This window comes from Berghia stephanieae, chromosome 12, assembly GCF_034508935.2.
Source record: "Berghia stephanieae isolate SIO BIC M18660-M18661 chromosome 12, UCSD_Bste_1.3, whole genome shotgun sequence".
Taxonomy (NCBI): domain Eukaryota; kingdom Metazoa; phylum Mollusca; class Gastropoda; order Nudibranchia; family Aeolidiidae; genus Berghia; species Berghia stephanieae.
In genome coordinates this window covers 11,407,419-11,434,918 of record NC_088371.1, presented here as the reverse complement: position 1 = coordinate 11,434,918, position 27,500 = coordinate 11,407,419, and the positions used below count along the sequence as shown (strand labels likewise).

Below are 27,500 nucleotides of genomic sequence, written 5' to 3'. Positions count from 1 at the left end.
AGCACTTTTCTTTTTCCCAGACTCCTTATCTTTACTGAATACAATTGATGAGAGATGCTCTTTAAGTGAGATGGTGCTCTTTTTAGGTGTGCTGTTTGATGATGAAGACGACAATGATGATGAAGATGGCGAAAGATTTTTGCTGTTATTACTTCCACCAAGGTTTGGCAATGGATTCATTAAGAGTGGAGATTTCTGGAATGAAGCAGGGTTGTTGCTATCATTAATTGTTGAAGCATCCACAGGAAGCAAGGAAGGGGTAACAATATTTTTATTCTTTCCAACATTATTATTATTATTCATGCTGGCATTACTAATATTTGGACTAACATTACCATTATTCGTTCTGTTTACGGAGGACTTTTTAACCACTTGAGGATCAAATGATGTCAAATCCTTGACATTTTTCGACGACGGTTTTTGCAGTGGGTGAGGTTGATGAGAATGCTGATTAATGCCAGGTACCACTGTTTTTGAAGTCAAAATATTTGTCTTTGAGGTTGATGAAGAAAATAAAGATGTTACTGCTGTTAGTGTTGAAGAAGATGTTGATATTAACTGTGTTGGTAGGGTTTGAGATAATGGTAATGGTGATAATGATGATGATGACTGATCATTTGGCAGTGATGTTGGTGCTGGACGAACTACTGATGACTCAGACGTCGACAGTGATATTGATGGCATCTGTGTTATGTGTGGCAGTGATACATTAGAAGACTGTGAAATAGGATTGGACTTGACTGCTATATTGTTATTTGACTGACTAGAAGATAACATGGCAAACTGGTTCAAACTGGTATGTAAAGCATTATTATCCTTATCAATTCTATTAATATTATCATTGCTATTGACTAGATATGATAATGATGGTGATGGTGGTTCTTGACGATTAATAATATTTGTTGAAGAAAAGGATGATGGTGATGATAATGAAGACGACGACGATGAAGATAGCGGTGACAATCGATTGGGCAAGTTCTGCAATGGTATGGGAGGCATGTGTAGAGGTAAAGCTTTGGGTGGTTGTAGAGGGTGGTGAAACACAGCATCATCAGAAATGCTTGCAATCTTCCCCAGCTCCTGTTCCTTGGCTTGTTGAAGAGCTGCAGCAGCAGCAGCTTGTGCTGCAGCCTGTCTCGCCCTTGCCTGACTATCTCTTTTCCTGTTTCTACTCTTAGGTGGTGGAGGTGGTGCATTCTGGGCAGCAAGAGTTAATTCTCGCTGTTGTTGGACAGCTTGGGCTAGAATCTGATTAACAGCATTGGCAATGTGCTCCTCATCTTTAACTGCCTGAGGATCTTTTATCTTATTACTATCTGATTTTTTAGATTTTGACTTGCTTTTAGACGTGGCAGGCTTTGAGGTTGTTGTGCTTGTTGATTTTGTTGATGCTGATGAATTGCTACTGCTGATAACTGATGTGGATTTAGCAGTAGTGGTAATAGCAAGTTGCTGTGACTGTGCATTGTTGATAGCTGCCTCCTGATCGGCTACTTTGTTATTAACTGTGATATTTTGAGAGGACGGCACTGCTGCAATGTTTATCTTAGATACTGTGGCAACTGGTAGTGATTGTGTCAAATTTTTCACAACAGGGTCTACTGAAGATGAAGGGCATGCTTGTAATGACTGTTGCTGTTGGGGCTGTATGATATTGATAGTTTTGGAAAGACTGACTTGAGGATTAATAGTGGAGATGGTTTGGTTTGTGGCTGCTGAGCCCACTTGGACAGTGAGAGGAGAGGCCATCTGTTGGATTTGGTTGGGAAATGCTGTTTGAGCAGTGAGGGGAGATAGACCAGGGTTCGTGAATCCCTGGGCAGCTGCTGCAGCAGCAGGTGTGATATTCTGCTGAATTGCTTTAACATCAACTACTTGATTGATCTGCAAGCCTTGGTGGCCAACCACTGCGTTCATAAGAGTATTGGTCTGTGTTGGACAACACATGGATGCATTTGGTAAAGCTTGATTCTGATTCCCTATGACAGTTGGTAACATTAATTGCTGTAGCTGTAGTAACTGCAACTGTTGCTGTTGTTGCTGCTGCTGCTGCTGTTGTTGTTGCTGCTGAGCATTTAGGTTCACAGTGTTCCAATTTGCTTGTTGCTGCTGGATACCTCCAAGAGCAGCAGCACTGAATCCCCCAGTTGACGCAGCATTAATCAGGTTTTGAAGTTGTTGGTTCTGGTCTGCAGAAATCTGATTAAGAATTTGGTTCATGTTGATGTCTCCACCTTGTAGACCATTAGCTGTTGGATTAAGTGCCTGCGATGACCCCCCAACAAGTTGCACAACTGGAGGCGGTGCTGGTTGAGGTTGTACCGCTTTTGCTTGAGGGATGACAAAAACAGGTTGGTTAGTGGCAGCAGAATAGACAGATGCATTGGCAGCAGCCACAACAGCAGCAGCAGAGTTCTGAGGTGCTGCTGCAATGACATTACCTGCAATAGCAGCAGACGGACCTTGTGAGATTGACCCTGAAACATCAGCAACACCAGCAGGGTTACTGCCCGCCACTATGGGAATAGAAGGAGCATTGCTGGGTATAGCAAGGTTGGATATGGATGCCGAGCATGGTTTGGCTATTTGAGCTGTGGGTATGAATGATGGAGACATTTGTTGCTGCAAAGCTGATTGCTGATGTTGGCTCTGGGCAGCTAGAATTTGGCCAGCTGCAGCGGCTGCTGCAATAGCAGGAGAAAGCTGGGCAGCTGCAACAGAGGAAGGGGAGGCTTGTTGGATGGGGTTGTTTGAGATGAATAACTGTGGGTTGTTGAGACCTGATAAGGAAAGAGAGTTTATATTCATGTTCATAATTTGTTGCTGAGGGCTGTTTTGTGACGATGGATGAGAATTAAGGAGTTGCTGAGCGGTTGGTGTACACGTTCCCAAAAACTGTTGGGCTGGGAGAACAGTAGTACCCTGGTTGATTCCAGTGAGGTTGTTTGAAATGACTTGTGTCATTTGTAGGGGTTTGGACACATTGATAACAGTTGATGTTGTTGCACAGTTGTTATTACTGCTTCTAGTGATGACCTTGGCAGGCTGAGACTTGACGGTGTTGAGTATTATTGAAGTATGTTGTTGTTGTTGTGATGGCATACTTGAACTTAATGGTGAAATTTTAGCTGTTGATGACACGACAGATGAATTACTGATGGATGGCTGCACTAATCCTTTTTGATTGTTACGCAATGTGGATGGTGGTGATGAAGATGAGGGAGATGATAATGATGGTGGTTTTGCTAGGGATTCCTTTTTATGAGTAACATTAACCACTGCTGTGGTTGTTGATGTTATACTGTTAGTATCGTTGTTTATTTGCGCTACAGTATGATCCATACTTCCCTTTGCTACAGTGTTTTGACCTTGAACAACTAAATTACAATTATCCAATTCTGGTAAAACTTTCTTGTCACTGCTGCTGACTGAGACAACATTCTTTTCTTTAATGCTTTTATTCATTGACTGTTCTTTCAAATCAGCGAGTCCAGTTTCTTCCTTTACGTCTTTGTTTAAAAATGCTGCAGCCATATTAGACACTGTATTGGAATTCAAATTTCCTAAAGAACCTTTGTTGATCTGGTATGCAGACTCATTAGGCGTTGTAATCTGAGTCATCATCTGTTGGATGACTTGACGAAGGTGTTCAGGGTCTCCAGCAGAATGCTGAGCTAAGACTTTCTGCAGAGCAGGAATATTCCAGTTGTTTGATGCCAATAATTGTGATAGATCTCTGTTTAATGAACCCATTGAGCACATACTTGCATCCAACTTTTCGACATTTGTTTGCTCTTTACTACAACGTGATGAATTTGACTTATGCGAAAACATAGATAGTGTATGCTGTGTATGTTCAAGCAAGCCATTGTATGATACCATTTCAGATCCTGTTATATTTTTCTTCTTTGTGGAAACAACAGAACGGTTCTGTTTCAATTTTGATGACTTATTCCCTGCACTTTTGGCTACCGAAACAATTTTTTCTTTCCTACTGTCAGCGTCTACCAGTTGTTTCTCAACCGACTGTTTATTTAAAATATCAATACCCTTTTCACAGAATTTAAAATTTTCCATTTTCTGATCAGACAAGGAATTTTTGAGGCTTCCCCCTACATTTTTTACATTCATCGACTGATCTTCACAAGTGTTGAAATCATAAATGTCTGACGGTTTTGATATGCAATCCAAACCATCAACTGTGTCTGATTTTTCCTGGTCACTTCCTGTCTGGCTGAGATAGGCTGAGTCATTGTTTTCTGTGGCATCAGAGAAACTCTTGTTACTCTCTAAATCAGTATTTCCTTTATTATCCTCATCGTCTTCCCTGCTGGTATCCAAATTATTCTCGTCACCTACTTCTTCCTCATCCTCCGACAACATAAACATTGATGATTTTTTGAGAGATTTATCATTATCACTTCCTTTGCGCTCAACAAGACTCTCAGAATCATCTAGAAATCCTGGACTTGGGGAATTTATATTACAAGAAGAAATGGAATTATTTATCAATGCTGTTTGTTGGGCTACGAAAACTGTAGGATTTTCAAAAAATGACATGGTTGATAATGATGAAGAGGTGGAGGGGGAAGGTAGAGGTGAGAGTGGTAGTTGCAGAGGGTATTCATTCTTATTCTCATTTTCATTTAAGTGATTATGATGGTTTTCTTTTCCTTTTTTAGACGAATAACTTGAACTATTACCAGAAAGTTCAACTTGTAAGCTGTCGGGGTGTAAAATTCCAGAATTATTATTATTGTCATTTTCACTACTTTCATGACTAATCAGATTTGGTGATGATATTTCTCTCTCCTTGTCTGTACAATCATGGTTGTTATTGATATTGCTACCATTAGCACTACTTTGCAAGAATGTCCCTAAATTCTTCTGGTTTTGATGCATTGGTGATGACTGGTTGTGATGTAAGAAAGGATCTCTGGCATTAATATGCGGTGTGAAGTTGGAGGACTGTGAATTGTGAATGCTATGGTTGCAAGGATCATCCTCCTGGTGATGAGAGTACAGTCCCTTAGACCCCAACCGCTGACTTGGATGATTGTTACTGTACACCATATTCTCGGAATTGAGATACTTCTGCCTCTCACTCTCTTTTAAACACCTACTCGACAGCAAATCAGAGGATATATATGATGGATAAGAGTCCTCAAAGTCATGCAAGGAATCAGTGTTACTATTAGTCGTGGAACCCTGGTTATAACTGTTGGTGGTGGAAATGGGAAAGAAAACATTGTCATCTTTTGTCCAAATATTTTCCCACTCCAACATAGGAGAATGCAGATTACTGCTACTGCTGGCTGGACTGTTGTTACGCAGCAAAGCATGTTTGTTGACAGCATTTGTTATGCTTGTGCGCAATTTCTTGAGTGGTGAAATGACAAAGTCATCCACTGAACTGAGTGACCTTCTTCCTTCTCTTTTTCTCCCTCTTATAATATCAGCATCTGTGAAAAGTGAAGTGAAAAAAACCCCATTAAAATTGTTATTGACTATATATATATAAAACATTTCAAGTATAATTATGATCAACTACTACAACATTGTTTAGAGCATTCGCTCTAATCAGGAAGTGGAAGTGAAAGTAGATTGTTGTGTTTTTCGTACTTTCCTAGCTTCGTGTTCATGTTAGTTCGTAATTACATAAAAGGTGTTTGTTCTATGTCTGCATGAGGATGTTAGTTCGTCTCTTCTGTTGAGCATTGCCATGTTTGGTTTTGTGATTATGAAGAATTTTTCTTCTAAGCAGAGGTTGCAAATCTTAGAAGAGGGGGAGTACGATTGTGTGTTTATATCCCGCTAATTTGGTAAAACAGAATATTTTCTCTTCAAAATATCTCTAAATGCCCGCTTTTCAACATTGAATTCGTCTAAATGCCTACTCTCAAAAAAAAGTTTGCAAAAAAAATAAATTACAAAAATAAAAATAATTTAATCGTAACATTTAAGGTTCACCATCAAGGTAAGTCTAATAGGCTCCTCCTCAAATCCCACATTCCTACGATATGTTTGGCATCACAGGGCTTTTGATGTAATAATAAAAATCAAAAAGTAAAATCTAGCCATACCTAATTTCTTTAGAAATCTATTAAAAACTCCCCAAAATCAGTGAATCTTATATGATGGCTGTGAAGGAAGGAAAGAGACATAATTATACACTTAACTGAGCGATGAAGAGATTTGGAATGGGGGAAAAAAAGGACTCTCCTCTAACTCATTGGCCTAAACAGTACAGGTAATGGCATGGAAATGGGACATAAGTGTACATTATATATATGGATGACAGAGGCATCAAAGGTGAACGAGCATAGGTCATACCTGATACAACCTGCCTTGCATGGGTCTGAGACTGGTGAAATGCAGCCATGGCAAGAATCTCCCTTCGGTGGTTGCACAAGTTTCCCATTGGGTTACTGTCAGTACCATTATTGCCAACAATATCACACCAGGACATGCTTCCAATCGTAGGGTCGAAGATGAACACTTCCTCCAATTGGAACGGACACTCCAATCCACATTTACAAGTGTCATGACTTAATAGATAGTCTCGGATTTCATCAAGAGATGTCAGAACAGCGCCACTCGGACTGAAAAAGAAAGAAAGAAAATTTTTATTTTTAAATGCAGGCTAAAGCTAGATGATTTTTCAGCTAAATTGAGAAAATCTTGTCGAATGGCATTATCATTATCCAAATAAATTTTGATTTTTAAAGATCTATCAAAATAAAAAAGGTTAAACCCAAATTTATTGCCCTACTACAGTAGAACTCGGAAATAGCGAGTTCGACGGGTCCACTCCTGATTACTCGCTATTTCCGAGTTCTCGCTATTCCCGGGTTGCCAGGAAAGGTTATTATATTGCTGGTTATTCCCCTCAGTGTGTAATTCGAGTAAAAGCCGTCGCCCCTATTTCAATTTCTTCACAGAAGTGGCAGAATGCTTGGTTTTTTGTTGTTTTTTGTTTTAATTTTCAAGTAAAATCATGACTAGAAAAAAAAACAAGAACATAGAAGTGAGTGTGTGTGTGTGTGTGTGTGTGCGTGTGCGCGCGAGTGTTTGTATGCACTCGGCATGTTTGATGAGGTAAGCAAGCGCATCACTCAATCACTGACCCATTGAAATAATGGTTCCACACTCCCCTCTCTCGCTGATCGTGTCGTTCGTTAACGATCTACTCGCTGACCGATGCTGCGAAGTGAGGCATGTTGACATGTGCTTACCTCTCGCGTCGCGTGGCACCACATGAGGTGAATAATTGACCCCCACCCCCAATACACACACACGCACACAAACCCAACCCCCACCCAAATTTGTTTCGCCTATTATGTACTACTACAGACTAGGCTACTATGTAATATTACTCGTAAGGAAAAATAAGAAAAGAAAAGAGGCTAGGCTAAAAATATTTAAATTGCCATTGTCTCTTGTTTTGCTTTACTTCGTTCGCCGTCCTAGGCTGGGGCAGGAAATGCTCGTTATTTCCGAGTTGACCTCTTTTTCATACTCGCTACTTTCATGCTAATTTTATTGACTCAAATAAGGGAAAAAAACGGGGATTTAGATTTTACTCACTATTTCCGAGTTCTCGCTATTTCCGAGTACGTTACTTTCATGTTCTACTGTATTGACAACACAGCACATTGAACTAGTTGGAATCGATTTTTAAAAAATATTTTTCTTTTTAATTTGAGGCAAAAATAACATGACTGAGAAAGAAAAAAAAAAAATCGATGGCTGAACTCAATTTCACTTTCCTTCATGATGAACAAAAGCACAACTCAGCAAAACAAAACAAAAATTACTAAGTAAATATGAGAGAGTGATACTAGTATGACTTGGAGGTAATTTGGTGTTTACCTTCTAGGTCACCATGAAGACAAAGGGGAATTAAAAAAAAAAATGCAACCAATGCATTTATTTGTGAGTCACAATTATATCTTTATGTTGATTAGAAGAGTAATGGCAACAATGCCAATATATCAACACATCAATTGACTTTGTATTTTGCCGGGACAAGAGAATGTACCACTAAGTCACATTAATTATATGAATATTTACTTCATAAATCAATTATCCAATATGACCTACCTTAGGTAAACAACAACGCCATTGTCCAATTTTCTTTGCCAGCTGTATGGAACCCTGACTTGTTTCTGGTGACTAGGATGGTCAACAGTCTTTGTATTCAAACCACTTGCAATTTGTTGATGGGATTTGGATCCTGTTGAAATACCAGGACTACTCAAGGGTAAGAATGAATGAACGGAAGCTGCTATTGCAATATCACATTTGTTAGTCCTTGGTGACGAGGATGTAACTGAGGTGGTTGTTATGGCAATGGAACAGCAGCTTGCTGACATAAGAGAGTTCGTATAAATAGAGGTTTGTGAGAAAGAAGGTGATGATGTGGGGGAGGATAGAACACCATCCTGCGTAAAGCAGTGAGACTCATCACTCTCAACATTCCAACAATCTGACTGTGGTGGGAGATTGTTATGGATAGAAACAGATTCCAATGAGCATGTGGTATCAACAGTTGCAGTCGTAGAGACGATGGCTATGGGTGATGGTGTGTTGGTTAATTTAATTGAGGTCTGAGATGAAGGCAAAGTTGGGAGGAAAACGTCAGCCGAGTTCAAAACAGCAAGGTTTGCATTATCTTTGTGGGGTGGTGGAGAAAATACAGAATCTATGCTACCAGGGGGTGTGAAAGAATAAGGGGGAGATGAAAAATTGGAATCCTCTGATGATGGTCGGTCCAGAGAGCTACCAGTTGAAGAAGTCAGATGATTTGATGCTATTAATCTTTTCTTCTCTAGTGAAGTGGATGAGTTCATTTGGTGTTGTTGCCATGTTAACGATGGTTGACTTCTCTCAATCTTAGTATTATTATTATTATTATTATTCTGATTTCTAGGGGACAATTTAGATGTTTTTTCTGCAGCAGTCATTTTGATTACCTGCTGGAGAGAATCTGTTTTCTCTGGAAATTGTGATAAGTTATTGGAATTGGGCAGGGAATCTAAAGTTACTGTGACTTTAGGCGGTCCACTTTCCAACAGCGCTTTACGATTTGATGGTTTGATTCTAACAGCACTGTCTACAGATGAAGAGGTACCTGATATGGAACTGGATGACAATGATGACGATGACAGAATACATTGAGAAGTAGACTTCAATTTTCTCTGTAAACTTTTACTAGATTTTTTTGTAGAAGCAATATTGGGATTATTTGGTAATGAGACACCAGGCAATAAGGATCCTGCATTTCCCACTATACCAGCTTCTTTTATAATTTTGGAGGAATCTACATGAGCTTCTCCTGCAGAAATGGACTGAGAAGATGGAGATGATAAGCAAGTAATTTGTGGCAATGGAGATGAAATGCTGGCATGCTGAGAAGCTGTAAGAATCACATTCTGTTGTAAAGGAGTAGCGCAAGAATGAAACAGATGAGCAGCTGTTGCTGGACGTAACACAGTCTGCTGATCTTGAAGAGTGTTGGACGTCGGCTGAACCTTTATCATCTGAATATTATTGACATTTTGCACTCCTGACACTGTAAACTGCTGTGAAGGCTGCTGGGGTAGATGAGTATGGGGTGACTGAAACTGATGAACTTGCATTGGATTGTGCTGCTGTTGCTGCTGCTGCTGTTGTTGAATAATATTGACTTGCGTTTTTTGCTGCTGAAATTGTGACCAAAGGTGACCGAAAGAAGGTAATGTTGCACCCTGTCCTACATTATACTGCTGCTGTTGATTTCCTCCACCTGAAACATCTCCCTGAATCCAACCAGAAAATGTTTGCTTCCCAAAGGCAGAACCAATATTACTTTGTGGAGCCACAACTGCACCAGCTCCAGTCATCCCATCAAAAATCCCACCTGTTGCTGAATTTCCTAAGTTATCTGCTCTTGTGAGGCTTTGAAAATGAATTTCTGGTTGCTGTTGTTGTTGCTGCTGAATGAAACTACCAGAGTTGGTGATGATCTTAAGTCCATTGCTTTGATGTGGTTGTGGATAGACCATTGCAGTCTCGATACTATTATTCAAACCTTGAACTTGAAGAGGTTTGTTGATAGTATTGTCAAGGCTTACAGATATACTGGCATGAATTACCGGTTGCTGTATCAACCCTGCATGCTGGACAATCGTCGGTGATGCAGCAGCTGCTATGCTGTCATTCTGCTGTTGTAAAATAGCAGCAGCCGCAGGATTTCCTCCGACTTGCACCTGAAACACATTTTGAGCTGGGATTCCTACCGCTGGATTGCTTTGCTGTTGAAGAATCTGTGGATGTTGTGGTTGCTGTTGTTGAAAATGCTGTTGCTGTAGGTGAATTTGATGTTGCTGCTGCTGTAGTTGTTGAATCTGGGGAGTTGTAGCCAAGCCATATCCAAATGTGTACTGCTGTGAACCATCATGGTTCATATTTGCAGGGAGGAAAATGGATCACCAAAAATTGTTTTATTGCGGAAAAAGATGAAGAGCTCACTTTTTTCCTCTTTTTTGAGAGATCCATCAAGTCAACTCCATTGTTCATCAATTGCAAGACTGTTTATTTATGAAGATAAAGGCGTTGAAAGAAACTGCAGGCAAATCATCCATGATAATGAGAATTGCTATTTACCTGAAATATAAAAAGAATTTTTATTTAAAATTAGGACTAAAATAACTTTGTACAAAAGCTTCAAAGAGGAACTGATAAATCAATGCCCAGAAAATACAGGATTATAAATCTTTAATATAACTGAAGCCTGAATCATCACCGCATATTTTGTCACAGTGTTTACTGGAATTGTGGAGTTTTCACAGAGCATGACGTGCAATTTCACTTTTACACCATGGATACCCCCCAAAAAAAAACTAACAAAAAACATATAAGTACAATTCAGATACTTTATCAAATCTCATAGCAGTCAACTTTTCAAAGAGCTAAACGGGACACCCAAACATGCGCTACCGTCATGATAAAAAATGTCAGTATGTTTGGATTATGGAGGGAGAGTTATCAGTCCTTCTGCCAGGCTCAAACCTAATCCAACATGACACTTTCACATTAAGGTGATGTAAAGTAATAAACAATTACTATTATATTCTCAACTACATTCACAGCATGAGATATCACTTCAATTGTAACTAGTATTCTATAAATTGTAATTATCCCTTCTACCAAACACTTCATAATGCCTACAATGTTACTTCACTTTATTTTAAAATAAAGTGGATACATTGTCACTCCATGAAAGGAAAAAAAACAGATTTGAATTAAAAACCAGCTTTTGAAAATTTGTTGTTCCTAAGGCGATTACATTTCATTATTGTGACATCATTTTGCTTTAATCAGATAGACCTTATGATAGAATATGAGTGTAAAGGGCATGATGAGAAAGAGAGAAAGAGAAAGAAAGAGGGAGGGGGGGGGGGAGAGAGAGAGAGTGAGAGAGAGAGAGAGAGAGAGAGAGAGAGAGAGAGAGAGAGAGAGAGAGAGAGAGAGAGAGAGAGCACACTCCACCAGAATATTATATGAATTTGTGCTTTAAGAATTCTATATCAATAAAGAAATAAAAAAAGATTAAAGGGAGAAAGAACATATAAATAAACAAAGAGAGAAAGAAAGAGAGGAAGACAGAAAGCATAAATAAATAATTAAACAATATAAATATAAACAAAACACCGAACTTAAAAGTCCCTAAAACAATATAGAATTAGCCCCATCCCTTTCCCATATATCCTGTCGACCATATCTTATCCAAGACCACCACTTGTAGTGCTGTCACTTTGTGCCAGCCTGTCTGGCCTGACGTCATAAAATTGGGGGCAAGATTCCAAACAGAGTAGATCCAAAGCGGTGCTAAAAAGTAATAAATTGTTTTTCACAATTCATTTTTATTTTGTTTCACTCTAACCTAAAGACATTTCTTACTATCCTTGAAGTTGAAAGAAGTTTTTAACATAATGAAAAATGGTACTTCCCAGTTTCAAAATCTATTTTTAGTAACGTATAACCAGGAAAAACTCGAGACCCAATTTAATTATTGAAGGAGAAAAAAAGAGATACCATCTCCTTTTCAGAATAGCTTATCAAACCTTAATGTTCAGGATAAATTTAAAAAGTAAATAAAAACCAACGAAAATTGCATATATTATTTTTGCTCAAATAACTTCAATGTAACCCATGAGACTGGATAAAACCTTTCTCAGTTTCACTTCATTGTATGTTAATAGTTATTTTCATCTCTGATTCGGAGATGTTGGATCCAGTTTTGTGGAAGTGTGATAATAAATTAATATCAATTTGTATGAGGAAGACAGGACAATAGTAGGTGTGGTAGGTTTCAGGGCGAACAACACCTAGGCCTAAGGATTTGTCTGCGAAATACACAAATACCCTATCATATCATCAATATCCCGAAAATTATGGTCAGAATGAACAATTATAGAAACAAAAAGAAGATCAATAAAGTTAATAGGTAGGGAGGTAGTGAAGTTTTTAATGAATGGTTGGTGACCGATTTGCTGATTAACAAGTTTCTCACTAGTTGAAAAAAAAAAAAGAAAAAAGGAGGAATTGGCGGTTTGATGTTTTCAGTTCCAAGGGTCAAACACTTCATTGATGCCATTTGCTTTTTAAGAAAAGCTGAATTTGGCATTTGAGTTTGAGCACTATTTACTTTCATCTTGTGTTAAATATTACTTGAAATTAACTGATTTGGGACACAAATTACCACTGGCATTTTTTCAGATTATTTGATATTTTTCATTAAAATTTTCTGCCAACGTGTCTGGAAAGAACAAAAAGTCTGGCCTTTTGTTACTGCCAGACAGTGTCTTTATATAATTTGAAACATTTAATAATGGTTATATGTCTTTCAAAGCATCTCTTGCTGATAGTTAGAGGGTTCGCCTCTCTAGTCTCTAGGTGTTATTTTTTATTATGGTTAGTTGTGTAAATATTTGAGTTGCTTCCCTTAGCGCTAGGAGCTTTCTTCAGAAGGCCTCCCTCCTTATGTCTTAACACTTAACAGTCAAAAAATACATTGTCATTTATCCTCCCTCCTTATCTCTTGACAGTCAAAAAATACATTGTCATTGAAATAATTAGTATTATATATAGGTAACGACCCCCAAATATTATACATTGTCATTGACATTATATGTACGACTCCCATATATTATACATTGTCATTGAAATAATTAGTATTAGACTATATACAGTAAAATTACTTTAAACCGAAAGAAGCTAAACCGAAAAATACCTTAAACCGCAAAGAATTTAATAAATTGTACTAGTTTCTTCATTATCGTTGTATTAATTCTTACGATGAACCGAAATACTTCTAAGCAGGACTTTCTTTAAACCGAAACAACTTGAGAGCACCTTCCCTTTTTCTCTTTCTCTATTTTTCTTCAAAAATTCGGGAAGGTGGCCACACGCAATAAAAGAGCGTAAGTATAAGATGAGGGTGAGGGGTGGAATGGGGGGGGGGGGGGGGGGGGGGTGTAGGCAAACACTTCAATCGCTGCACTTGGGCTTGGCCAACACCACAATCGTGCAGACTGGAAAAGGAAGACAACGGGTGCCTGGCGGGCGAAAAATTAGGAAAGAGAGAGAGTTGGGGTGTAGAATCACGTAAGCGAGATGTTCTCACTTATGTGTTGATGCTTTGGTACTGACAAATTTTCAACATGACAATATGGGGGGGGGGGGGGGGGGGGGGGGGGTTAGCCAACTTACCATTGACATGCCATTTCATTTCCACTTAGTTTAAATGTGTGTATGTGATGGGCTAAAGGGGAGGGGGAGGTTCTATGTAATTGGGCCTTTGAACCTAATGGCTTTTCAACAAAAGAGGGGTGTGTAGTAGACAGGTTAGCAATGACACTCCTTTTAATTTCCATTTCACTTCACCTCTAAGTAGCTGCGCTTCATTCATTATCAATTATCGCACAAGAACTTTCGATCTTATTTTAGCTTTACATTTTACTAAAAGATGTCTAAAAGAAAGCAATGTGCTTACACGTTTGAGTTTAAAATCAAAATACTATGTGAAGTCAATGAAAGAAAAGTTGATCAAGGCGGAGATATGTAAAAAAACACGGCATCCCGAACTCAACTCTTTCAACAATTTTGAATGAAAAATGAAAACTCCCAAAAATATTTTTAAAATACACCAAAAAAACCCCTAACAATTAAAATAAAAATCATTTAAAAAAAGGTTACGAAGATGGCATTTATTCAACTCCATTTAACGAGAAACCCATGATATGATTAAATGAGCAAATTCCTTAAAGAGTTACTACCCCTGAAAAACATTGCAAAACGGGAACTTGCTTTAAACCAAAATGTCTTTAAACCGAAATGGTTTAGAAGGTCCCCAAAATTTCGGTTTAAAGTAATTCTACTGTTTTATATATATATATATATATATATATATATATATATATATATATATATATATATATATATATATATACACGACTCCCAGTTATTTCAAGTTTAAATTTGAATCAATTGAATACTTATGTCTATCATTATCATAGTCTATGTATGAATTGAATGCATTTTAAAATATTGTATATGTAATTATTGTTTAAGTTTAAATAAACATCTTATATGTACCTACATCATAACCTTTGCCTTTGACATATTTGATGTGTAAGAGTAAGGATAGTTGTAAGTTGTGTGTAATCATGGGTCTTTCCTGGGTGGCGCCTGTCTGTATTACTGTTTATATCAAAACTCTTACGTCTACTCTAAAATTAATATCTATTAATTTCCACTGTTGATGATGAGATTGGAACTCCTTGTTTGTTCGATTTTTGCTCAACTCGAAATTAATACGTTTGAGTTCATAATATTTTATAAAACGGAACAAACATATATAAAGGCTCGTTAATTAAATATTTAATTTGTTTTAAAATTTGATACACGATCAAATCAATCTAAGCAGGTTTATTACCACCCATCCTTAAACCGACAGAAGGGGGAAATGTCTTCCTCCATTGTTGTACCAATTTGGGTTATTCACGAAATTTACAAGAAAAAACAACAAAAATAAGATAAGAAAATGCGAATTCTTCTCTCGGTTTAGATTAATCTTTCGCGGTAATCAGACAAAATAATGTGCATATCATTACCTTGACAAGTTATTTGAATAATCCATATTCCGTAACATCTGGCCATGAAAGAGAAAAAGAAACATCAATTGATCGGGCAATTAAAATTAACCTACAATCTTATAATATTTTCGTCATTATCTCTAATGTTTATCATGGCTGAGAATTCTCACAGTTGAGCATGCGCACTGTCCCAGAATGCGTCTCAAAAAACCACAAAAACGGAAGTAGATTTCTGTCCGTCGTTAACATTCTACTTCAATCTCACAAAAGATGTTATTATAATTAATTCATCACTAAGCGAGTTTCTGCCAACCGAATTAGGCAACGTTTATTATGAAAGTCGATTGCGGATAGAAATCAATAATCGATTCATCTGTTTCGCAAGAATATCACTGTAAACACGACGAAGCGCAAACTGGCTCTCGCATTACCCTGAAAATAGCCACAGTTTTTGCGGTCAGGTCAACGAGGGACAGGACAAACGAGGGCACCAATAAACAAATAACATTGAAGCGAGAGTACGATCTTCCCTCGGATATGGACCAATTATCGGTTTGATCTAACATTAAGACTATTGTATCCACGGATTGATTTCGTGCCGGTAATTTGTAGCTACCTCAAAATTTTCAAAATCCAACGATGCGTTCATTCTTTATAAAGGATTTATTTATCTTATTAATTTAGCGTGAATAGTATATTATAAATTATAGGACGTATCCATTAATTGGCTTACTTATACTACAAAAGCATATAATTATATAATCCCAAACATCTTGTTATATAACGTTTGCAGAAGGTTTTTACACGTCATGGGATTCTATGTCAAATATATCCATAATTTGAAGATATGAAGGACTGCAACTATAAGAAATCTTAGCTCAATCTTTGATTCTGAAGCTTCAATGCAAAATCACACAACAAAAACCTGCTAATATTGCTAATATCAATTTAAGAAATATAGTTAAAATCCGACATCTTCTTGATGAGAGCATACGCAAATGATTGTTCATGCTTTGGTAACCAGCAGGTATGACTACTGTAATTCATTGCTTTTAGGTGCGCCGGCCAAAATGATACGTTTGCAAAGTATTCAAAACAGAGCCGCCAAACTGATTAAAAATCCAATGACCCGACAAAAGAAATTCTATATAATCTCAATTGGTTGCCAGTTAGTGAAAGGATTGTTTTTAAATCTCAGTTAGGGTAGTCGACAAATGGAACCGCCTGCCTGCAACAGTTGTCGACGCCCCTTCATTGCAAGCATTCAAGTGCCGTCTTGATGCTCATTGTGAAACAGAAAAATACTGTTTGTAAAGTTAAATTAAGACACCTCCTTCCACTATGTGGCATGCCCAGTTTTGAGAGACTTGAATTATATACGTTCACGAATGCACAAGAGCAGGTAAAAGGCTGTAAAAGCCTACATAAATCTGGACTTATATCATATCATATCATATCAAATGTCAACATAATCCAACACGGCCACTAAGGTCATCTGAAGACTCTCTTTTAATCGTCCCAAGAACCAGATTATCCTTTAGTGACTTACTTGACTTTTGCCTCTTGGCTCCTGGCGGAGCATAGGGCCTCAACAGCACTCTTCCATCTTCTTCTGTCCTTGGCACAGACCTTTGCCTCACTCCAGGTAAGATTGGAGACACTCAAATTCTTTTCGCAGGGTATGGCCAACCCATCTCCACTTTTTGCGTCTGACCTGGACATCCATTTGTTCTTGGTTTGTTCTTGTCCAAAGGTCAGCACTTGGCACTTTGTCAAACCATTTCAACATGAGTATTTGTCGAAGACACGATTGGCAAAAGTTTGTATATTAGCTGATGTGGTCCCATAGAGCAGGACTGCTTTAACATAAGTGTTAAAGCTTGGTGTGTGTGGATATGCTGGACGCTTTCCATAGTGGTCTCAATATTGTAAAGGCCTGGCGCGCTTTCTTGATTCTAGCGATGATGTCTTCATCAGTTCCACTCGACTGACTGATTTTGCTGCCAAGGTATGTAAATTATCCTTTAGTAATAAATCTTTGTCTGTAAGTGGCTCCATCTTGTAGAATACTTTCTCCCCATATGTAAAACTAATTAGCGATAGTCAGTCTTTCAAATAAAGACAGAACTTATTTTTCCCAGAGATTACGAATAGATTCGCTCACACTCACAGAATACGCCTTAAATCTAATTTTAGTTTAAATTAAATTTAATTCTAGTTTTGACCTTAAGTTCAGACTGACAATTTCCACTGTATAACTGAAGTTTTGTTTTGTTTTGTAATTCATCAATTCAAATGCCTTCCGTTAGAATGAGTTACTATGTTAGTGAGTAATATTGGTGCAAGTGTGTGTGTGTATGTTCGTGTATGAATGTTAATGTCTGTAATTGAGTTTGTGTTCATGTGTAATTGTTTGTTTCTTCATACCTATTCTCAAAATTGTCAAAGAATGAATGTTCGAATGACAATATTCTAAAGAGCTGCTGAGCACTTGTGTGGAAGTTGAGCGCTATATAAATGACTTATAATATAATAATAATAATAATAATAATAATAATAATAATAATAATAATATAATAATAATAATATAAATATATTTATTATTATTATTATTATTATTATTATTATTATATTATTATTATATTATATTTATTATTATTATTATTATTTATTATTATTATTATTATTATTTTATTATTATTATTATTATTATTATTATTATTATTATTATTATTATATTATTTATTATATTATTATTATTATTATTATTTATTATATGACAATGTTAAGTCATTACTAACAATTATCTATAGACTACTAAAGTTGTTGAGAATATTTCATGATTTGTATAACATGTATAAAATATAAGTAAACAAAGCTCATAGTGAAATATTTTTTAAAAAATCATCATGGTCATCGTCGTATTTTATGCTTCATGAAATAATTATTGCTTGTGTTATCCACATCGCGAAGTGAGTGGGGTTTTTTTTTCTTTTAAAAAAATTGAATTTTTATTTGTTAGAATCCAAAAATCGCATTTTATATTCTGATATATTTAGTTACGGAATATGGGAGATAACAATATTATTGTTGTGTATGATTTATCACTTGAGTTAACTCTCTTTCCATCACTGTTGGGTAGCCTTTTCGTCCACCGGACCCTTCGTCCTACGAATAGTAATAGGCTTCAACAGTCATGACGTCACTTCCCTCATAATGACCCATGGTAACTTCGTAACTGGCTCTAAACTATCGGAACAATAACAATGGCGGACGCCCTTATGAAATATTTCTCTGACGAGCATAAAAGTGTATCCAGAGGAGAAAAACATTATAAATATGATCTTGTTTTAACTTTTATACATTCTGATCACATGACATTTGAAAAGTTCTAGCCAGCATAAAGCATAAAAAGTACCGATTTTCTTTGTTTAGAACGACGCTACTCGCCGTTGCTCGGCAACGTGACATCACACCACTGAATCAATAATTGCCGTCCGGAGGCTCATGAAGCCGTCCGGAGCTCATTGAAAGCATTTTCAAGCCATCCGAGGGCCCTCAGAGCTGTCCGAAGCTTTCCAGAAGCCGTCCTAAGGGGAGGCCTTCCGAAATCTCCTCGTGTTGGCATTTCTTTCAATTTGTATTTTAACCGTGGATCTTTTGTCATGCGTTTATTTATTCAATTTGTCAATATATCATTTAAAAAACTCTAGAACAAGCCTTGATAGATTAGTGAAAGTTTAAACTTTCCTAATACGACTATTACTATTTCTTCTACTACTACTACTACTACTACTACTACTACTACTACTACTACTACTACTACTACTACTACTACTACTACTACAACAACTACTACTACTACTACTACTACTACTACTACTACTACTACTATTATTATTATTATTATTATTATTATTATTATTATTATTATTACGACTTCCACCGCTACTACTACCTGTTCATACTGCTAAAAATACAACTCTACCTTTCGATGTATCTTTCTATCCATCCATCTATCTATCTATCTTCTATCTACTCAACTTTCCTCTCATACCGATACCAATGTGTACACAGTGAGCATGTACTAGACTCCTCATAAGGGCACCTACTGTCTAATTTCTCTAGCCTTCCTTAGAGTTTTTTTTCTTAACAGCATCATAGTTATGTGACAAATTTTACACATACATTCTGAGTGTGTTCCATGCTTGTCCAATGTCGTATCAGTCACACACACTAAAAGAATATCTTTACAGTAATTGGAAAACTTAAAGAGTTTCTTGCAGGCATGCTTCTCTTTCTGGGTTACACAGATCATTATAATATGATATGATATGATAGGAAAGGTGGTTTTGTACATTTAAAAAAATGAAGCCGTTGTTATAAACTCAATAGATGCTGTATCAAAACTGAGGTTTTTTTTTTAAATACAGAAAAATGTGAGATTTTATTAAGCGCGATATCCACCAGCTATATCTACTGAAAGCTCTTTTAAAAGTGTCCCGAGCCAACAGGAACACGTAACATATCAGTGTAAGACGATACACAACTCCTACAAGGTGACAATTCTTTACTCTTTCGGAACCGTCAACAATGTTATCGACCGGGTACTCTTTTTACACCTGTGTGGTGTAAGATAATAAAAAGCCTTCGCATAGCCCTGAGTGGCACGCGAACTCATTCGATATTACTTTACTAGGAGTAATACACTTATTTATAAATTGTTGGCATTTGAAATGATAACAATAACAACACCAGAATTTTTTATTCGTCGACATTTAATATTGTTGATGATGATGTTGATGATGATGATGGCAATGCTGCTCCTGCAGCTGCTGCTGCTGTTGATGATGATGATGATGGTGGTGATGGTGGTGGTGATGATGATGATGATGATGATGATGATGATGATGATGGTGGTGGTGGTGGTGGTGGTGGTGGTGGTGGTGGTGGTGGTGGTGGTGATAATAATTGTAAAAGCGTAAGGTTATGTAAAAATGTTACACGAGAATTCTAGTGAAAAACATGATAAATTATTCCAGCAAATGACTGAATGTAAGAAGCCGGTATTTCGGTGAAACTTGTTCAATATTTAATGAGTTTAGGACAGTTTTACGTCCCAAGTTAATGGACTGTTCATTGTGTTGAGTACTAAAAAATTACTTTCTTTGATTGGTGTTAATTGGTATTTGGGAATAAAAGAATCAGATTGTAGTTGGTTTCGTTATTTGGGCATAAAAACTGACGTTTACCAAAATAATATTTTATCATATAAGGCGGGGTTTATCATTAATATTTAGGGATTTAACTTTTCGAGTTGAGTATGATTCGCTTTTTCTTTTAGAGGGACGGTTTTAGACTGACATGGATGGGGCGGCCAAAATCAGTAAGAGGAGTGGTTTGAAGGAATTGCGGGAACAGTTTACAATAGGGTAAAAAATAGAATGTTTCTGATCAAACGGGGATTCTATTCTACTTTTTGACTCTTTAGGTTGCACTTTCCTTAGTCTTTATACTTTTTGTATTATGCTGCAAATTCAAACTTCCTACTAAGAATCTTTATTTTACTGACTTAGAAATATTCCACGTATATTGAAAATGGTCACATAGACAAATTGCATTTGGATTGATTTTACGGATTTGAAATTATGAAACTGATTGAATTATGACCATGCTATTTGATTTGGATTTCGAATTTATCACAACGAATAAAGCAATAAGACATGAAACTTGTAATCTGGACTTTGATTTGAATGTCTTGATATTGTACATTCAATTATCATAATTGGCTCTTGAACTATTTAGTCATTATTTTAACATCTACAACACAATACAAAGTAATATCATTACTATCTACCATAAAGCCAGTATACAATCCACATTCAACTCTTGGCAATTCTTGTTCAGCTTCCAGCGGGTGGAGCCGATGGAGTAGGACTGTTCCCATTCATAGAAGCGATAAGAGTTCCATGGAAAGCACACCATAAGATACGAGCCTCTCCAGACACCCGCCTAACCACGCCATGTACTGTGTCGCCTCTTTTCAACGTCAGCACCATCGTCTTATGACACACAGTGAGGGGTCCCCTTGTGAAACCGATGTATGCGTGGTTGGATTCTCCATTGGCGCCGACCATCAACATCACCTCTAGGCTGCCTTTTTTGTCATCCTGACGCAAGCCCAAGTCCATGTTATAGTGACCATTCACTGGAGCTGTGAATCTGAGTTACAAAAAAGAATATAATTTATATATATATATATATATATATATATATATATATATATATATATATATATATATATATATATATATATATATATAAATCATATCATCATGATTATAAATTTTGTATCAAAAGCTATTTAATATATATTTGCATTTTTTAAAAAAAACTAGTGGAGAATTGCAATATTTGCGGCTATAACAAACAGGCACTCATATATTTAAATTGTTATCCCACCATTTTGTGTAAAATAAACATAGATCGAGACGAATATTTTGAGCCATCAACGATCAAAATTGGTTAGGTATAAAGTGTGTAGGCTCGCGCAAATGAATTTGGCAATAGAGCGGCCGGCGAGATAGCGATTCCCAACGTCAATTTTTAAATGGCCCGAGTGAGGGGACGCTGCTTGTTTGTTTGTTTGTTTGTTTGTTTGTTTTTTTGTTGTTTTTTTTTTTTGTTATTATTAATTTTTTTTTTGTAATGTATGAAGGCGTTATTCAAGAGCAATGTTTTTTGTTTTGTTTTGTTTTAACCTCAGGCTAACTTATCTAATGATCCTATCAATTAGTAGTAATATTAATTTCAACGTGTTAGCTGTTGTTGGTGCAAGAGCAATGTTTTCTTTTATTAACCATCTTAATCCTACCTAACAATAATCAAGTTAGCTAATTATAGTTCCAACGCGGACGGAATGGAAACACCTAGGTCATCCGAGAGATACAATCGTTACGAAAACAAATTAATACAAATAGCATATGTATGAAGGGACGAATTAGTCTAAACAAAAGAGTTATGTAATATATAAATTATTATACTATTGTATTGTGGACATTAACATTATTCGAGACGAATTTTTTTAACCATCAACGGCCAAATTATGGCAAACCCGAAGGCCAACGGTCAAATGGTTACGCCCTATCAGATATTATAAATATGCATTTGAATCAACGGGTTCTGCCATTGTGTTTGTTATGTGTAAAGAATAGCCGTCGCCTTATTTGCTGGAATCTGATGTCGAAATAGTCTCCTCTTGTTTCCAAAAAATGAATTGATAGCTGTTTCTTCGCATTTTATGTACCACGATTTGTTACTTATTTTGGTTGGGTAGTGGATATTTAGAATTCTCCTGAGCTGTTTCCAGTGGAGGTCATCGAGTTTATCTCCTTCGCTTTTTGTTAGTACATGTTCCAAAGTTGTAGATAAGTTTATCTCCTTCGCTTTTTGTTCGTACCCATGTTCCAAAGTTGTAGATAAGTACTGATTGAACAAGGTTCTGTGTGTAGCTTTATTTTTGTTTTTGTTTTCAGTCTGTTGGCGCTTGAAACACATTAAGGTCATATAGTGAATAGTAAAAAGTTCTAGAATTAGAATTAAAGCACCCAAGATCGCCTAAATAAATAAATTAATTAAATAAATGGAGATTTATATAGCGCAATATCCACTAAATGTGCTCAAAGCGCTTTACAAGGGGTCCCTGGTCAACAGCAACATTTAACATGTAGGACGGGACATGACGCCTGTTAGGCGATATTACAATTTTTCGGACAAAGACAACGCTGTTTACGGCCAGGTACTCATTTTACACCTGAGTACGGTGAGAGAATGTGAGTAAAAAGCCTTTTCCAAGGACTCAACTATGCGCCGAGCGCGAGGCTCGAACCCAGGACCTTCCGATCCGAAAGCGAGTGTCATACCACTAGACCACAGAGCCTGCTGTGCGTTATAAATGCCATTCGTTATTATTATCATTATTATTATTATTATTAAATAATAATAATAATAATAATAATAATAATAATAATAATAATAATAATAATAATAATAATAATAATAATAATAATAATATCATCAATATTATTATTTAACCCTCTCCTTTTCAGAATTTTCCCCAAAACTTTACACCCACCCAACACAAAAACAGACATTTCTTATTCAAACAGAAAAGCATCAAGCATATTCAAAACATAATATTATTCGACAATATGAGCTCTATAGATAGTATGCAGATGACGTCACTCAGGCCTTTGTTATTGTTTTTTCCATCTGCGTTTGTGAGTTGTTCTCACTAAACTGTATTAACCAGACTATAAAAGTTCATGGTTACACAGAGTTTGTGTGTTGGTCCGTTATACTTCCGGATGGCAATGTTGTGAACTCCTTGGCCAAGCGCATTCTATCTATTACAGAATGTCAAGTTTATACAGCTATAGCAAAAAGAAATGAAATCTGGATGAGAAAAGTGACAGTTGCATCGTAACAAATGTGACGATTTTCCAATAGGTGGTAAGAAGAGGGTTAAGCACAAGCAGTAGAATGAATGAAGTTGCTTTTCTTGATAGTTTTTTTTAAATCTCAGACCGCCAGCTGGGTTCTTACAAGATTCTCTCAGAATAAAAATGTTTAAAGTTACACATTGTTTTGTTTGTTGGCGCGATTAGAACAGTGAGCATTTTACACCATAGCAATAGCTGTGTAGCACGCTGAATTAAGCAATCACTGCCATTGTTTACTTAAAACAATCCGAATCAATGTTTTGTTATTCACATTAGAGACGTCATTCGCCTTAAGTGTTTCATTCATCGTGATTTGTTGACAAAGGGGAATCCCAGAACGTCTATATAATCTGTCTTCGTTAATCAAATTGAAGCTCTATTCAATTTGACTATTGATATTTATTTCAAGTTATTCTAAGGTGTCCAAAATAATGCTATTAAGTGCTATAGTACTCGCTGGATTCTGACACGGTCTCGGGAGAAGCTAAATAGGCTTCAACAATCGTATCGTCACTTCCCTCGTCATGACGCATAGTAACTTAGTAACTGGTTCTAAACTATCGGAACAATGGCGGACGCCCTTATGAAATACTTCTCCGACGAGCATAAAAGTGTATCCAGAGGAGAAAAGCTTTATACATCTGATCATGTTTTGACTTTTATACATTCTGATCACATGACATGTGAAAACGTTCTAGCCAGCATGAAGAATAACAAGTACAGATTTTCTTTGTTTAGAGCAAAGCTGCTCGTTGATGGGCGGACGTGATACCAGACTATTGAATTCTATTAAGCGGGCAAAAATCCAAGCATGCCGAAGTCCGATGCTTATAGAAGGTAGCCACTTATAATAATATAGATAAAATTCGGCCACCTATTGTACCGTATTGCAAAGAATTCTGGAATTCGGTATATAACTACTGTACTGTAATTCATTTTCCATCTGGATGTGATTTAAAAGGTATTGAAAATCACCATCTCAACTCCAATCCTACCAATTTAACTACCTACCTAATAACTACCTACCTTCTTACCTCCATAACTACCTACTACACAACTTACATATAAACATGCCTACCTGCAGGTGGTGGCGTCAAAGGCGCGACTGGCCCTATAGACTTTGATGCATTCATCAATGATCTTGAATGGAGGTTTGTCAGCGGATAGATCTTGCTTGGTCTTGAGACGAGCACTGAAAACACAGGATTCTCTCAATGCTGTAGGAAGGTATACAGAAGTAGGAGATGAGTTTTTCGTAGCTATTGGGCAACGTGTACTCTTTTGCAGGTCTGTAACCAAATTATTATGGGCTCATTGTTATGGAAACAATTTCAAACCAACGCAACGACGCAAAAATGTGAAATGAAGTCCATAGTTGCGTACGATCATCTGACCTGCAAAAATGTGAACATCGCTAAGGGGCAAAAGGCGAGTCATCTTATTAAATCACTAAATTAAATTGTGCGTTATTGCTCATAAACGTGATAAGTCTTTGTCCAGTTTTCCGTCTATTGTGTTGAAAGCATTGATCGTCATTTTGAAGAAATTTATACTTAATCAAGGGACTGATTAACTAGATGTAGAGTGCTGAACATTGGTAGGTCTAACCCTTTATTCTCCAATTACATAGGTGACAATAATATGCCTGTTATGCCAACTACATGCTCAGAAAGGGACTTGGAAATCATCTTTGATAATAAATTGTGTTTTGATGAACACATTATGTGATTGTATAAAAAGAGTGATCAAGCTTGGAGGAATTATATACAGAAGTTTCATCTATCTTGATTTTAAAACGTTTGTCCAACTTTATAAGTCTGTCATAAGACCTTGTCTAGAGTATGGGCAAATTATTTTGAGTCCCTTATTTAAGCGACAGTCTGTTAACATTGAGAACAGCACAAAGACGCGCTACGAGACTTACTGACATCGACATCTATCCTATTTAGAAAATTTAAGTACTAAATTTGTCTTCACTAAATATGTAGAATAAGAGTCTTTTATTCATAATAACTCGTACATGTATGCCGCGCTGAAGACCGTCTGGACCGCGGTCGACGTCTTTTAGCGTGAACCAAGACCGTCCCAGAGGAAGATCGCGCGTCCCATTCTTATCACCTTTCAACTATGCGGGCGTCCTTGCAGGTCACACAAATAGAAGTGAGTAGAAAAGTGCCAGAAGACATAGAGAAAAATTTTCGCGCGGTGGTGGTTTGAACCTGCACCTATTGTACGCAACTCCGCTGCAGTGAGAGCGTGCTCTACCGTGTGAGCTATCCAGAAACATAAATATATATCGTTTCAAACCAAGTTATTCTAGATCCCTCTCTCACCCACTTCTGGACCGCCGATTCGTTTCGCCCACCACCATCGCGAGTATTTTGACAGAAGTTAAGCTTAATACAATTTTCTCACAAAACATTAACATAGAAACATTGAGACATTGAGTATGCTCCGGTGTCTGGGGTGAATTTTTAATTCCGAAGAAAGCGGAGATGGCAGCAGGCACTTATTTTTGGTAACAACAAGATATGAAGTGAGTAGAAAAGTGCCAGAAGACAATAGAGAAATAAAAATTTTTCGCGGCGGTGGTGGGGTTTGAACCTGCGACCTTATTGGTACGACAACTCCGCCTGGCAGGTGAGAGCGTGGCTCTACCGTGTGAGCTATCCACGAACACATAAAATATTCGTTTCAAACCCAAGTCATTTCTAGATCCCTCTCTCACCCACTTCTGGGACCGCCGATTCGTTCGCCCACCACCATCGCGAAGTATTTTGACCAGCAGTTAAGCTTAATAGCCAATATTCTCAACACAAACATATAACATAGAAACGATTGAGACATTGAGTATGCTCCGTGTATGGGGTGAATTTTTAATTCAGAAAAGCGAGTGGAGCAGGCACTTATGTTGGTAACAACAAGATATGAAGTGAGTAGAAAAGTGCCAGAAGACAATAGAGAAATAAAAATTTTTCGCGGCGGTGGTGGGGTTTGAACCTGCGACCTTATTGGTACGACAACTCCGCCTGGCAGGTGAGAGCGTGGCTCTACCGTGTGAGCTATCCACGAACACATAAAATATTCGTTTCAAACCCAAGTCATTTCTAGATCCCTCTCTCACCCACTTCTGGGACCGCCGATTCGTTCGCCCACCACCATCGCGAAGTATTTTGACCAGCAGTTAAGCTTAATAGCCAATATTCTCAACACAAACATATAACATAGAAACGATTGAACATGAGTATGCTCCGGTGTATGGGGTGAATTTTTAATTCAGAAAAGCGAGTGGAGCAGCACTTATGTTGTAAACAAAATGATTGAAGTGATAGAAAAGTGCCAAAACAATAAGATCATTTTATTTACCCGGCACTTTCACTCATCTTTGTTGTTACCAACATAAGTGCCTGCTCCACTCGCTTTTCTGAATTAAAAAGGACCACGGTCCTACGGTCTCGCGCCATAGCCTACTACTTCCCCAGCGATTCGTTGCTTCGGTTGCCTATCTTCCACCAATCACCACCCATCCCACTTAATTAATCGCACCCACCCCCCTTTGCCATACACTCAACGACACAGACGACCATACAGGCAGACGACCACCAACTAGTGCCGCGCTGAAGACCGGTCTGGACCGCGGTCCGACGGTCTTTTAGCTGTGAACCGAAGACCGGTCCCAGAGGGGAAGATCGGCGGCGGTCCTCACTTCTTATCACCTTTCAACTAGTGCGGGGCGGTCCTTGCAAGGACCACGGTCCTACGGTCTCGCGCCATAGCCTACTACTTCCCCAGCGATTCGTTGCTTCGGTTGCCTATCTTCCACCAATCACCACCCATCCCACTTAATTAATCGCACCCA

The 27,500-nt window shown here is 37.4% G+C and overlaps 2 protein-coding genes across 3 annotated transcripts in view; both read right to left on the bottom strand.

Annotated features, from left to right (window-relative positions):
- The window catches only part of LOC144957686 (uncharacterized), a 17,323-nt gene extending 1,963 nt beyond the window's left edge, over positions 1-15,360 (bottom strand). Inside the window, exons 1-4 of the mRNA XM_078889044.1 lie at positions 15,159-15,360; positions 8,104-10,647; positions 6,334-6,602; positions 1-5,462 (exon numbers count right to left, since the gene is read on the bottom strand). The exon at positions 1-5,462 is cut by the window's left edge and continues 265 nt beyond it. Coding sequence (XP_078745170.1) covers positions 1-5,462; positions 6,334-6,602; positions 8,104-10,448 — 8,076 coding nt within the window. The 5' untranslated portion in view covers positions 10,449-10,647; positions 15,159-15,360. The remainder of the gene's footprint in view (positions 5,463-6,333; positions 6,603-8,103; positions 10,648-15,158) is intronic.
- Positions 15,361-20,054: 4,694 nt separating this feature from the next.
- The window catches only part of LOC144957685 (uncharacterized), a 19,083-nt gene continuing 11,637 nt past the window's right edge, over positions 20,055-27,500 (bottom strand). For both annotated transcript variants that reach the window (XM_078889043.1, XM_078889042.1), the window contains exons 4-5: positions 24,720-24,858; positions 20,055-21,362 (exon numbers count right to left, since the gene is read on the bottom strand). In XM_078889043.1, coding sequence (XP_078745169.1) covers positions 21,044-21,362; positions 24,720-24,858 — 458 coding nt within the window. In that variant the 3' untranslated portion in view covers positions 20,055-21,043. The remainder of the gene's footprint in view (positions 21,363-24,719; positions 24,859-27,500) is intronic.